Below are 13801 nucleotides of genomic sequence, written 5' to 3' on the forward strand. Positions count from 1 at the left end.
GCCCCTGAAAGAAATAGTTTCTTCAACGAACCTCGTTTATCGACCGATGACTTCTTGCAACTACTCAAACATATCTGCGGTTGGACCAAGGTTCTGAAAGAACAGGTAACGAAACTTTCGAGTTGATCACGGAGGCAGTGAACACAAAATTTTCCTGTAGCTAGGTTTGGATAATTTTATATGGTTTCAACTTATCAAAAAAAAATTATTTTCAAGTTGACTTTTCAAACAACATACATGTCTGAATTGTCAAGATTTGTGTTTCACCAGCCTTCGTGAGTGTCTTAACCAATGAAAGTATAAACCATGTATGGTCTGTTCAAACAAACCGAAGGACATGGCGATTTCTTATAAACAAACTCACCTCTCATGAGAAGTGAGTTTGTTTATATGAAATCGCTATGTCATCCGCTCCATACAAAGTTTGACATTCGACCATACCTTGTGTTGACGTTCATTGCGTTCATTGGTCTTAACCTGGCCTTTCAGAACCTTGCGTTGAACTACGAACAGTTAAAATGAACGACATCCAAAAAACAGATGTTTCACCGGGGCGGGGAGACCGGGGAGACGTTTCTTTTTCGTTAAAAAAAAGGTGGAAACGTCAAAACTGTCAGACGCGCGATTACATACTAATCAGAGTTACCTTTTAACCTAAACATTAATAATCTACTTTTAGTTCCACAAAACTATTCATTTTTTAAGTTAATTTACATTTTATTGGAATTTAATTTTAATTTAGCATTTCACCGAAATGTCGTCTGATAAGGAAAAACAAGCGTCCAAGTCAAATGACAAAGAATTGGACGATCTGCTAGACAGTAAGTAAAAGTGTTCGTGTGTTTACTTTTGAAAAAAATTAGAGCGAAGAGACACACAGAATTTTTTAATAAAAAGGAAATTATGTAATGCATCGAGGAAAAGCGCTTTTGCGCTAAAAATAAACGAAATTCATTTTTTTAGGTGTGCTAGAAGATTTCGATAAAACTAAAGATGCAACCGTTACGGTTCCTACTACTGGATCAGTCCCGGATGAAGATCTTTTACCGAATGATGAAATGATGATGAAGTAAGTTTAATTGAAATCATTTTTAATCTAAGAAGTTTGTTCAACCTTTTGATTCGCGATTCTTCATTCGCGACAAGTACTGATTAAATAGTACAACACTGTTTTAACAACAGTTATGTGTGTTGGAATAGTGTGTACTGTACGGTTTACACACACGCATGTGACCTTTGCATCTTACCTTTACCTTAAACTTGCATTCATCAAAGAGAAAGTGAATGAATGAAAACCACAAACCTTTTTCAAACATTCTTTGCCGCGTCATTTTGTTGTTTTGCTACCAATTATCGACAGATCCTAATTGTGATTAGCAATAGATGCCCTGCCGACCGTCAAAAATAATTTACTTTGTGACCACTTTTACGCCGTGTTGACCTAAAAATCCTCTTTCGTCTGCCGGCTTGTTACCTGTACCTTTAATACGGTCTTGTGCGTTACATAAGATCGTTCTCTATTCAACGATTAAAGTACGAAACTAAAGCAACTACTCAGAGATGGTTCATAAAGTATGTCACGCGTGACGACTATTTGTATCTCGTTCTATCACATTTTCAACCATATCTTGGATCGCTTCCACACACGTGGCATACTTCATGAATGAGCCCTCAGCCTAAATATCACAGCACAAATCGTATTAGTCTCTAAACAGAGGCATGTGGTCTATGATCTCCTTATCAATTTCACCGTTTTCCCTCTCCCCATTGTACATAATAGATTTTACCTTCAAATAACTCGACTTAACCAAGAAATTCCTTTGATTTACGAAGATGACACTGCTTTCCTTACAGACAAGCTCAATTGCTGGAACAACATATGGCCTCTTTATTCGGAACGACAGCAGACGATGGCATGCCTAGTGCAGAACAATTCAGTTTAGGTCTACAAAAAATAGCAGGTTAATTGAACACGAAAATTTTGTTTTAAAAAAATGAACTCGACTAAATTGTCTTCAATTTTTCGGTCTTTTGCAGAAGCCACTTCAATGGCGATGAGTGGAGACGGTATTGAGACAGCCGAACCTCAATTTGTGGACAGTATAACACAAGCAATTCAAGTAAGTGATCCGTTGAAAAAAACGATTTTTTCATATCAGGTTCGTGATTGTTATTTCTGTTGCAACAGGGCCTGAGGGAAGGTACAGAGAATTTAAATGCCTCAATGCCACCGGCCGATTTGGCAGGAATGTTCTCGGGACTACAAATGAACGATGTAAGCTGTCGATGTTGTTTTTTCAATAGCAAATCAAATTAACACAATTCAAACTGTAGGAAGGCGGCGACAATCCATTTTTACCGTTTGTGCAAGGTATGATGCAAAGTTTATTGTCAGCGGAGGTGTTGTTACCAAGTTTAAACGAATTACTTGAGAAGTATCCCGTGTGGCTGGCTGAAAACGGTGACAAGATCGATCCAGCTGATAAGGAGAGGTAAGCCTAAAACTATTGGTAGTCTGAAAGCCACTGAAGTAGCACGGACGGGTCTCTTCAGTTCTTCATCAGTATACGAATTGGAGGAAGATCTACGATTTTTGGTTCAATTCCATAGAATCAGTCGAGTGTGTTCCAATCTTACGTGCTATCGACTCAAGCAGTGGTAGATGATGATAATTTGTAAATCTCGATGATGAACTGAGAATGTCATGTGCCCACGTTCATTTGAATCGCTACTATGCATAAAGCCGCTGACCACAATTCTTGAACTCCACAGATACATGAAGCAGCAGGAACTGTTCAAAGTAATTTGCGCCGATCTCGAGCAGGAGAAACCAAACGATTCGGCCGAGGTGAAATCGGATCGATTCAAAAAAGTGCTGGACAATATGAAAAAGGTAAAACTGAAGTTCCCATTCATTCCAAGGAAATGTGTCCGTGATCCACAAGATGCGATAATTAAATGTTTCTCATTTCAGCTTCACGATTACGGCCAACCACCCGCAGAGCTTGTTGATGCTGGCGTAGATATGCCACAGTTACCTCCGATGGGCGATCCGTCGTCACAATGTCCCATGATGTAGATATATTCATCGAGGCCATCATCACGTTTCATAGTTCACCGGAGCCACTCATTTGTCTTTCGATTGTTACAAAACGTTAATTTTAGGCGGGAAGAACAGTATAGCATGTAATGATATTAAGGGGCAGGGCAGGGGGCATTATGTTTGGTATTATTTGACTGCAGCAATTAGTCGAGTTTCTTTTGACAGTCAGCTTTTAATAATTCGACGGGTGAGAGAAATGATGGACAAGAAATTTGTATTTAAAAATGAAACGAAAGAGTAAAAATACATTTGTAAACGGACGCTGCGCGCACACCTATTTTATTCAAATTTGTAAACCGATGACCGTTGTTTGGCGCGTACAAAATTCAGTTCCGTTTCCATCAACCATTTTGCTAAAAGTTGTAGCGCACATAGCGCTACGGTTGTGGTCTCGATGATCACAAAATGTGATATGGAGGTGCCGATTTGCAGCCAGGAACCTTTATTCGTTACGAGAAACAAAAAGTGGATGCCCATGATGTTGCAAATGGACAATATGGCGAGGAAAATTCGATCCATTGGAAGCTGCAAATGAATGACGAAAGTTTGTTATGGTGTCAGTGATTTTGAGGATTTCTATTTGCGGTCTCAACCTTATACGCTGCATAAACGCCAGTAAATGCACAAACGACCAGTATTAATGGTATGACCAATTTAATTACGACCAGAACGCTCATCAGAGCTCTCGCAAACACGGCAACAAAGCAACGCACACTGTTCGGATCGAATGAACTGATCGAGGCGAAATTACCCGTTCCGAAAAATGCCAGCATCACGTACAGCATCTGTAGAGGTTTCGGTTAAGGAAATTTTGTTTTCTTTATGGGACGCTTGGACTTCAAACAGTTAGAAATAAAAAGGATACGAAAGTGAAGGCATTCGTGTACGTGTTCGGCTCCGAACGTTTCGTCATATTTGTCTGAAAAATATTCGATGAATTGGGCGGCTTATCGTTCACAGATATCCAAACTTACAAAACTTTGGTTCTCATTGACCGTCCCCTGATGCATTTCAACGAAATATTCCAAATTCAGTGACAAAACCAGTAGGAATATCGGTTCGTATGACAATGACATCAACAGATACGGAATACTTAGTCCATCAATTACCGCCTCCAGTCGACGCTCAGTCGTTTGTAGTAGCGGTAATGTAAACGCACTGACTGTAAGGAATTCAGTTTTAAATTGATGTTTGTCGTAAAGTAAATTTTGTCCCTAACTTACTCAGACATATCCACGATACTATCTGGCATACGATGTTCAGACCGGTGCTGAAGTGGACAATAAGTAAGCATGATGATGCCGCAGTGAATGTTATGAGATGGCACATCTTATAAAAGTTGTAGTTCTGATACAGTGAGTGGCACAATCTTATTGACCAAAGGACAATTCCTGAAATTCTAAAAATTCGAATTTAGTCTCCAGATATCTGGATGTGGTCACAATTGCCTATTAAAAATCTTAGAAACAAAAAATATTTACAAAAGTTCCGTGCTGTGATTGTCATTGTTTCCAACGATAGGTAGCAGAGGAAACACGGACAGAATAATGTTCGTCAACAGCCACTTCTTATTGACTAGGCAAAACCGTTTTCGATCATCTAAAAATCACGAAACAATTCAGAGTTCAACATCCACTGAACGATCCAACTAAACAAACCATTTGAAATCACAATGTAGATAGGCACGAGCACCAGAAGAACACTAACGACGTGCCGATAGAAAAATGTCCACACCTACGGTAGAAACAGAAACAAAAAATTTGAGTCGAAATCTCGAGAAGTAACTGGAAATTGCAAATCTATACCAAAGACTCCACAGCTGCGATTAAAACGAAAACTCGAATGTCTTTTACAACATTCAGTATTGATGTAAAAGATATCGGTAGCCAACATACAAATGGGGCACAGAATATTAGCGCTGTTGATATTGACAGACTTTGACCTGGAAGTTAGACGAGGAATGAGTTCACTGTTAGGACCCAAGCATAAAAATACTAACAGTAACCGAACACTAGCACGAGGAATAGACCAAACAATGCGACGTTGCTGTAGCTTCTGTTAATCTGTAAGTTTACATCAAGGACGTTTTTACTACTGGTCCGCAGAGGTGCTTGCACCAAATAGCAAATCCAAGCAATCATGGATAGAGCGACGGCTGTTAACAGCCAATACTGATAATAGGACTGGAAAAATTCCACTCCATTTAGCGATTGTTCCAAAAAATGTTTACTTCGTTGGATCTGTTCGGAAGCAATGTATTCAATTTCAAATATTTCCTTGCACAAAGCTTCTTACCGCTTCGTCATATTTTCCGGCATCTAAAAGCCTATTGATTTGGATCTCTGCCGATGTCATATGACTACCATCGAATGTGTGGTAGTCGTTCAAGTACTTGCTTAACGAGCCCGTCAAGAACTCGTTCCTCAAGTGTTTGTATTGTTCGGCTATTTGTAGAGCGTTGTGGAACATTGCTTTTGCTGTGTAAGACTACAAGCAAAAGGTATTTTGTATTTTGTACTATAAGTCCCGATTCATCCGCCCTCCGAATCCTTACCGCCGATACATTTAAATATTCCAGTGGCAATTGACCATAACTGTTAACTGGTACCGGTATGCCCAGTAATGTTGCCATCAATGGAGCAATATCAATTTGATTTATATCAAAACGCGGAACTCTATTTGATCCTATAATACTGTGTAATTGATCCGTAGTCGCAGTCGGCTTCTCGGTATGTTTGGGAATGCCTGCTCCCCAAGCAACTATCGGAGTTTGTGTTTCGTAGTCATCTCCATCACCGTGTGAACCTTGGTAAAATCAAGCATAGTTACCGATTATTTATTGAGTATCGAAGCTCAAAAATCACCTCTGTCAGTCATTCCGTGATCAGCGGTAAATATAAATGCAGTTCGATCGTCAGGAAAGACCTCATTGAATAATTTGTTAATCCTTTCGACTCCTTGATCGACAGCTATTAGATTGTCATTGAACAATCTGAAAATTTGTGTCATTACAGACAGTTGAGTACCATATGCCGGAATAAAATGCTCTCTCGTACTCACTTTGTATTGGGCTTGTGTGTGTGACCGGCCGTATCCAGCCCCAACAAATGGAGAAAGTAAACCGTTTCGTTATCCGATTGTAATTGCTCCCGACGAGCGTTAACAAATCGTTCAACATTATCGAATACCCAGGTGTCCAGCGCCGTTGTACTATGACTACCGGAGAAATCTTGCATGACTTTGTCGTAAGAAAACGTTCTCATATTCCGATTGTTCGATTTCATTTCGAAAATGGTTAAAATGTCTGGACTTCCCCACGCATAGGTTGTCTAATATGTGAATAGAGTTGAATGAACTAATTGAATTTGAGTATTTTGAGCACTTTACATCACTTCTATTGAACACCGAATCGAAATCGACCGGATTCTCTTGCCAGCCTTTGAATAGAGCACTTGGATCTTCGTACATTCCTAATTTACAATAGAGACGCGCTTCGATCAATTGATTCTAATAGTAAATGTTGTGCATTACACTGACCTGCAATTAGAGCGACATGTCCGGTACGCGATTCTGTTGGTACTCCCGTGTGTGAAATGCCATGAATACCCTCATTTAATACAATGTTCCTCAAAAACTTTGTGTTAGCACATCCGTTTCGGTAAAATGATTCAGCCCTCAGTCCATCGGCTGAAAATAGTACCAGCCTACAGGTGATGCAAGTGATAAATGATTCGATTTGAATGTATAGAAAGTTCAATGGTATGTACCTTCTAGCCGGTGGATCAAGGATTTTTTTCTGATGCTGAAGGCCAGTAATGATTGGTGATTGGAAGTATATGACAAAAATTGAGACTAGGAATAGTAGGTGTAGAACACCGCCGAGTAGAATGAGTTTTAACATTTCGGGAATCGTTTTTTGTTCACTGATGCTTTTCACTGAGTTAAGGCACACATTCATGGGCGGCTTCAATCAACAGAATTATAAAAGTCGCTCAAGAAATCCCATTATTCTTACACAATGTTACTATTCAACATTTTAACAATGAAACAACGGAGTTTCACTAAATGAATCACACAAAAAGAAAATTGTTTATCTCTGAAGATTTGTATGTGTTCATTGTTGTGTCAATCGATCAGATGTTCGAGTAAAATGTCATTGTGACAACACAACATGATGACAAGAGTGATGATTATGAATGAGCCAACCTAAACACATACATATATGCACACCGGCTCTATGGAGGTTCGTTAGTACACTACACATAGTGTTGTCAGTTGGTTAGTTGGTTAGTGACAAGAATTTGGATCATTTTTCATGGACAAAAGAAAATTTGTAAAATTTTGTAGGTTAACAAAGGAAAAACGTCTTTTAAAAGCCAACGGCCAGTGTAGCTACTAATAAACTAGGCCCCATCTTTTGGATGGGTCAGATCCCTTGACTGACTGACTAATTTTTTCAAGAAGATTTTTGTAATCCGAGCAAAAAAAATCACTAAAAGTTATATAAAAGTACAAGGGTATGCATCCGGTAGCAAAGTTTAGCTTAGAGATTCTTATTCCCTTTACTTAAATACCACAGATTCTCAATCCACATAAAAAACTTCGTTCATATCACGTTCTTCAAAATGGCTCATACGTATTTTCAGTACTTCAGAGGCATCGATGCTTTGCTGAAAAGTATACATTTGGGTGATTTTTAAATACTGTCTTTTGATGATATCTTTCCACCAGAATCATTTTTCAAGTATGTACGACTGCAATAACGACCACGAATTGTTAGCTTTCACCATAAAACTCTCTCTAGCAACCAAACTCTCAATTCTCTGTGTCAAATTCACACCTTATTTCTTTGTATTTTACAAACACTATTCTACATTTTGAATAACTACGCTGTAATTTACATGTAAAGGCTACTTGATTCTTTTACCACCTTAATAAAAGTAGTTTGTTTGCTCGAGAGAGTTTGGTTGTAGCAGTTTGACCAACCATGAGAAAACTAAGCAGTTTATGAAAATTTCGTTACACTGCTCACTTTTTTTAGAGGTGGTATAGTACATTACGTTACAAGGGAGATACTTTCCGAGTGACGTATATAGTTTTACATGCTTGCTAAGCAGGGCGAAAGTAAGAAATGTCAAATTCAAGGGGCGAAAGCGATAGCTTTCGCCCCGTGGGTTTACATTTCTTTTTCGCCCCGCTTAGCAAGCATGTAAAGTTTTTTTTCATGCTTCGGGGCCGAAAATGAGGGCAATTTTTCGAATTTTCTCGGGTTTCCGGCCCTCTGCATGAAAACTCACATGTGCACCTGTTTGGGACGGTTGATTTAAGGCACTTTCGCTTGTAGACCTCACTTCGTTCGGCCTACAATCCGCGAAATTGCCTTAAATCAATCGTCCAAAACAGGTACACAAATGACTATTTTATAAAAGAGAGACACCCAGCCGAACGTGCGCGAGTTTTTCCATTATATTGATTAATACTACAATTTTAGCTAACCACCGATGCCTCTTAAGTTTTATTGTCTGCTAACAGACCCTGGAAAGGGGCGAATTTCTCGCTAACCTCTTAAATAAAAATGGAACTCGTGTTCACACTCGTCCAAACCTTAATTTTTTTCTTATCATCGATACCAAGATATTACACAAAAATTTTTTTTGGAATAAATCCTAGAATATTATTCCAGTATATTCCATTAACGAACTTAACCCAAAAATTTCTTTGTTAGTATTTATAATTTTCTTTTGTGGAAAACCATTAAGAATAACTCAACTTAAACACGGTATTATGATGGGACGATACAAAAATTCTTTTGGGAATATCTCTCAGATCCCCCGACTGTTATGTTATTTCCCATCTTTGAACTTATCCTCGGGAATGGAATTCCCCGTCTAATAAAAAAAGTTTTTGAAATCCGTTGAGGATTACGTGAAGTTTTCGTTTTATCTAGGAACGAGAGAAAAATTCTTTTGTGAATATCTCAAAGATCACCCGTCCGTTATGACCTATCTTCGAACTTAGCCTCAGCAATTTAATTCGCTGTCGATTAAAAAAAAACATTTTGGAAATCCATCGAAAACTACTCGAGTTATCGTGGAATCAAGCGACAAAACAAAAATTCTTTTGAGAATATCTCTAAGATCACCCGTCTGTTATAGTCCATCTTCGAACTTAACCTCAGGAATTCAATTCCTCGTCGATTGAAATTCTTTTGGGAATATCTCTAAGATCACCCATCCGTTACGACCCATCTTCGAACTTAACCTGAGGAATTTAATTCCCCGTGAAATAAAAAAAAGTTTTTGGAAATCCGTTGAAAACTACTCGAGTTATCGTGTTATCAAGGGACGAGACAAGAATTCTTTTGGGAATATCTCTAAGATCACCCGACCGTCATAGCCCATTTTCAAACTTAACCACAGGAATTCAATTCCCCGTCGATTAAAAAAAAGTTTTTGGAAATCCGTTGAGAATTAGTCAAGTTATCGTGTTATCAAGGAATCATCAAAGTGTGACAAACATTTTCTACATTTTAGGTTTTTGGTCATACATTCATGCATTTTCAATCATAGTAGTAAACATTGTGTGACAAACATTTTAGGGTGTTTATCATCCATAAGACCCATGACTTTCAGTCAAGGGAATTATCGAATTTAAATATCCGATTAATCTAAGCATTTTAATTGCGTTTACCGACGTTTTTAAAAAAATCGATAATACCGTTTTTACCGGTAAATTTCTATGGCATATAAGGTTTCAATCCAATAGGTTATGCTTTCTTGAGGGATACAGTATTTTCATGGTCCCTATTTAACTTTTGTTGCCGGTATTGAAAATCCCAAGAACCGGTATTCAGCTTCACCACAGTTCTGCAGTGCTGTGGCTTCACCGTTTTTTACCGGTGTTTTTATTTCCCAGGTGCAGACCTTAATTCAAAATCTTTTTTTTTCATTTGTTTAAATATTACATTTTCCTGCATGAAAAACCCAATTACACTAAACTCATTACTCATTTTTGGCGGCGCCTCGATGAAATACGTTATTTCTCGATTGTCACATACACTAGACTTAGGATGACTTAGTGAACAATATTCCTAACGGGACATTACAGAAAAAGCTACAACGCTTCAGTCACAGATTAATGCAAACGGCGACAATTAACTACATTTTCTAAAGGAAATATATCCGAAAAATTCTAAATTTTCTTTGACAATGGATTTTTCTGTATTTCAAGTATTTTCTTTGATTTTGCTGAGGATTTCTTGAGGATTTTCTCTGAATTTGAGAATTTTCTTTTGTAAAATTTAGAAGGAATTTCTTTTGACTGACAAAGGATTTTCTATGAATATTTGCCACTTGTTTGGAAGTTAGCCAAAGTTCTTTCCCGATTCGAGCCAATTTTTCAAAAATTGATTTGCAGAAATTTTCCAATATTTGGTAAGATTTTCCAAAACTTGCTTAAATTTGCTCAAAAAACGTTTTATCAAATTTTGGAAAGTCTTCGCAAATCTAGCAAATCAATTTTCCAAAAATAGGCACTTCGAATAATAAAACTCTGATCGATTCCGAAATAGAATTCCGTTCGCATTTTAAGATGTCTTCAGCCAACGTTATACTTGAAATCTCCTGCAGTGATAAAGCTAACTTAAAAAATTTAACTCGCACAGAACATAAATTTCTTTAAACAAAGCCACGTAATCTTTTGGTTGCCCAAATATTTTTGCTGAAAAGAAAAACCAATTATTTTCTCATGGCTCAAACATCAACATTTTTATTAATTATTTAAATTAGCGACATCTCCTCTAATGTTGATCTTTCGTCTCGCACTTCAATATTTCTCTGGAATATCGGAACAACATTCTTAATAACACTGATTGCCAGTAAACACACGAGCACAAGGAAAATGCAAATTAAAAGAGATTCTACTTTCCCCATGGAAATTGCTTCAAAATTGTTAGTGCTGGTTGCAGGCAAAACAATTTCTGCACTTTCCACATTGTCGTCATCAACGATCAGAAATTTCGAGGCCTCTAAATTGTGGTAGCAGGTGATGCCATTGACGTGCGTATCGGTTGTCCGAACTTCTGATATTATGTATGGATTAACAACGACAGAGATTCCATCTCGTTTCCAATGCCGTTGGATTCCTGATAAGTCATCGCAGTCAAACTTATTGCCGTCGATGCTCACATACTGCAAGGACGGGTACATGGCTGATGTTAAATTGCTTAAGTCATCCAAATTGTTACCATCCAAATGGAACTCTTCCAAATTTGCCGAATTCCAGTGAAGCATTTCGAAGTTGATTTTCTTCAGATCATTGCCTGACAAATCCAGTAAGCGTAGCTTCTGCTGGTGATGGAAGGTACCGTATTGTATGTTCGATAGTTTGGTGTTTCGTAGTGATAAGCGTTCCAGGTTATCGAACTTTTCGAACGTAGTTATGTTCAATTTACCAATTTTACTGTCCGAAACGTCCAGAATTCTTAGCGACGAATTCAGTAGTTTTATCACATCCACAATATTTTCGATATTATTTTTCGATGTGTTAAAAACGGTCATGTTGTCCAGGTCGCCGTCAATATTGATCTTGGAGATCTTGTTCGCTGATACATTTATTTCGCTCACATTTCCAGTCAATGACAAAGAACCCAATTCGTTTTCCTCGATCAGTAAAACAAAAGACGTCGCACTTTGGACGCAGTTTGCATCGAAAACCGTTAATTGATTTTGGTTCAGGTCCAACATTTTCAAATTCGTCAAATAAGTGAAAACTGAACATTCCAGTTGTTTCAGCCGATTGTTGCCCAGTTTCAGTTCCCCCAACTGTACGAGTTCGTCAAACAGTCCCGTTGAAATGTTTGCCACCCGATTCCAACTCAAATCCAAGACTTCTAATCCAGTTAAAGGTGTAAAAGTTCGATTGTCAATTTCCACAATCAAATTGTGGGAAAGGTTCAACAAAGTCATTTTACTGTTAGAGTTGAATGCCAACGGATCGATCTGGCTGATGCTATTGTACGACATGTCCACAACGCTTAATTTTTTCGCTCCGTAAAACAACGACGATGGTATATCGATGAGTTGATTATGTGATGCGATCAATGTTAATAGATTCGTTGCTTGTTCGAAATCTTTACTGCGCAATGATTCCAGACCCAACGAGGAGACATTTAACAAACGACACGCTTTGTACCACGTAAAAATTATAGGAAGTTCTTTCCGATAACAGTTTCTGAATTGAATTTGATGTCGGCGCTCCTTGTAGAACAAGTAACCGTATTCACTTTCGCACGCTATCGCAGAGAAATCTTTGAAATAATCTCTGAATGCTTTGTTCGGATCACAAACGAATTCGAACGTTTCTACACCCTCAACCGTTGTGTAAATGCATTTCGATGTTTTTTCATACTTTTCCGATAAAACACTGCCTCCCATGCCGAGGAGGAAGACCAGGACAATGGAAATTGTTTTTAATGAATGAATGATGTGATCCATGTTTGAGTGGTGCGACAACTGAAACTGTACTGCGTTGATAATTTACGAAAACAATTATGCTATCAGTTTTGGAATGCAAAGCAAGTATATTCACTTCCGTCGGAATTGATATTAATGCAAAAAGAGAAGAGAAACAAAAACGAAAAAATTCCCTTAAAGGATGGTGCGTCACTATTTCTTGTGTGCTATGCCAATTTCACACAATTCCACTCAGAGGGATTCTTTTGAAAAAGCACCTACCGAAATCGGACCCATTTTGTCTGGCATGGATATATATATAGCGTTTGAAAGGTCTTGGCCTGAGGAATTCAAAACAGGCCTCAGATGGTCTCTAGGCACCATTGATTTCTGGTAGCAGATCTTCAAAGGTAGATAAATGGGTGTTTTTTAGACTCATTTTACGATCAATGGAAAGCTTGGATAACGTAAGTTATCGAGAGCATGTCATGTAGTTGCACATTAGCAGACATCCGAGGGGGAAAACCACTGGCCACAAGAGTGGCAAATCAATTTTTAATTCCTTTGAATTCCTTCAATTACCGGATTAATTTATAATTGATTCCGTTTTGGCGGATTCGCTCGTCTGTTTCTACACTGAGAAAAAAGATTACGTCTGACACGTATAAAGTCAGTGCGGTAAGGTAGTTATACTCCAGTCACGTATGCGTACTTACACACGACACGTATTTCCATACATAGTCACTGTATAATATACGATGACTACGGTAAGAAACTTGCCACTCGTATTTTATACAAGACGTACGTTAGCACGCATACGTGTCTAGCGTATAACTTCCTTACCACACTTTATACGTGTCAGACGTAATCTTTTTTCTCATTGTATCATTTCCTATTAATTTCCAATAACTCCACGATTTCTGTTACTACTTTGTCTACTTTGTAGAAACAATTTTCTACAAATTTTCTTCACTTTTCTTTCTTTCGATAATTTTCTAAGTTTTACTATAAATTTAAAGGAAACTAATGAAAACCGTAGAAATTACTGCAGTTTCGTAGTTGCCGAAGTATCCGGTAAATAATAAGAATTGAAGGAAATACTAGAAATTCAAGGAATTAATGGAGTTACAAGGAATCGACTGGAAAAACGAGAAAGTGAGCGAAATTGAAGAGGAATTGAAAGGAAACAATCAGAGAATGAACTGTATTTTACAAACCGAATAGCCAAGACTTAGTTCTTTCGTTC

The 13801-nt window shown here is 38.0% G+C and overlaps 3 protein-coding genes across 3 annotated transcripts; 1 reads left to right on the plus strand and 2 right to left on the minus strand.

Annotated features, from left to right (window-relative positions):
- Nucleotides 1–597: 597 nt before the first annotated feature.
- Nucleotides 598–3360, plus strand: LOC119085940 (peroxisomal biogenesis factor 19). The gene is made up of 8 exons (XM_037196493.1): nucleotides 598–821; nucleotides 964–1069; nucleotides 1855–1961; nucleotides 2038–2120; nucleotides 2189–2275; nucleotides 2335–2492; nucleotides 2773–2893; nucleotides 2975–3360. Exons 1-8 carry the CDS (start codon nucleotides 755–757, stop codon nucleotides 3077–3079), a joined length of 834 nt encoding a protein of 277 aa, XP_037052388.1. The 5' UTR covers nucleotides 598–754; the 3' UTR covers nucleotides 3080–3360.
- On the minus strand, nucleotides 3356–7249 carry LOC119085938 (GPI ethanolamine phosphate transferase 1). The gene is made up of 16 exons (XM_037196491.1): nucleotides 6871–7249; nucleotides 6641–6807; nucleotides 6491–6573; nucleotides 6164–6432; nucleotides 5968–6095; nucleotides 5658–5908; nucleotides 5399–5590; nucleotides 5103–5343; nucleotides 4909–5045; nucleotides 4762–4837; nucleotides 4585–4702; nucleotides 4327–4502; nucleotides 4078–4265; nucleotides 3969–4022; nucleotides 3697–3888; nucleotides 3356–3628 (listed from the first exon to the last, which is right to left on the minus strand). Exons 1-16 carry the CDS (start codon nucleotides 7059–7061, stop codon nucleotides 3383–3385), a joined length of 2709 nt encoding a protein of 902 aa, XP_037052386.1. The 5' UTR covers nucleotides 7062–7249; the 3' UTR covers nucleotides 3356–3382.
- Nucleotides 7250–10842: 3593 nt separating this feature from the next.
- LOC119085952 (protein artichoke-like) lies at nucleotides 10843–12664 on the minus strand. The gene has a single exon (XM_037196503.1). The coding sequence runs from the start codon at nucleotides 12595–12597 to the stop codon at nucleotides 10882–10884; it is 1716 nt and encodes a 571-aa protein (XP_037052398.1). The 5' UTR covers nucleotides 12598–12664; the 3' UTR covers nucleotides 10843–10881.
- Between the last annotated feature and the right edge of the window lie 1137 nt (nucleotides 12665–13801).

Source organism: Bradysia coprophila, chromosome IV, assembly GCF_014529535.1.
Source record: "Bradysia coprophila strain Holo2 chromosome IV, BU_Bcop_v1, whole genome shotgun sequence".
NCBI classification, from domain to species: Eukaryota; Metazoa; Arthropoda; class Insecta; order Diptera; family Sciaridae; genus Bradysia; species Bradysia coprophila.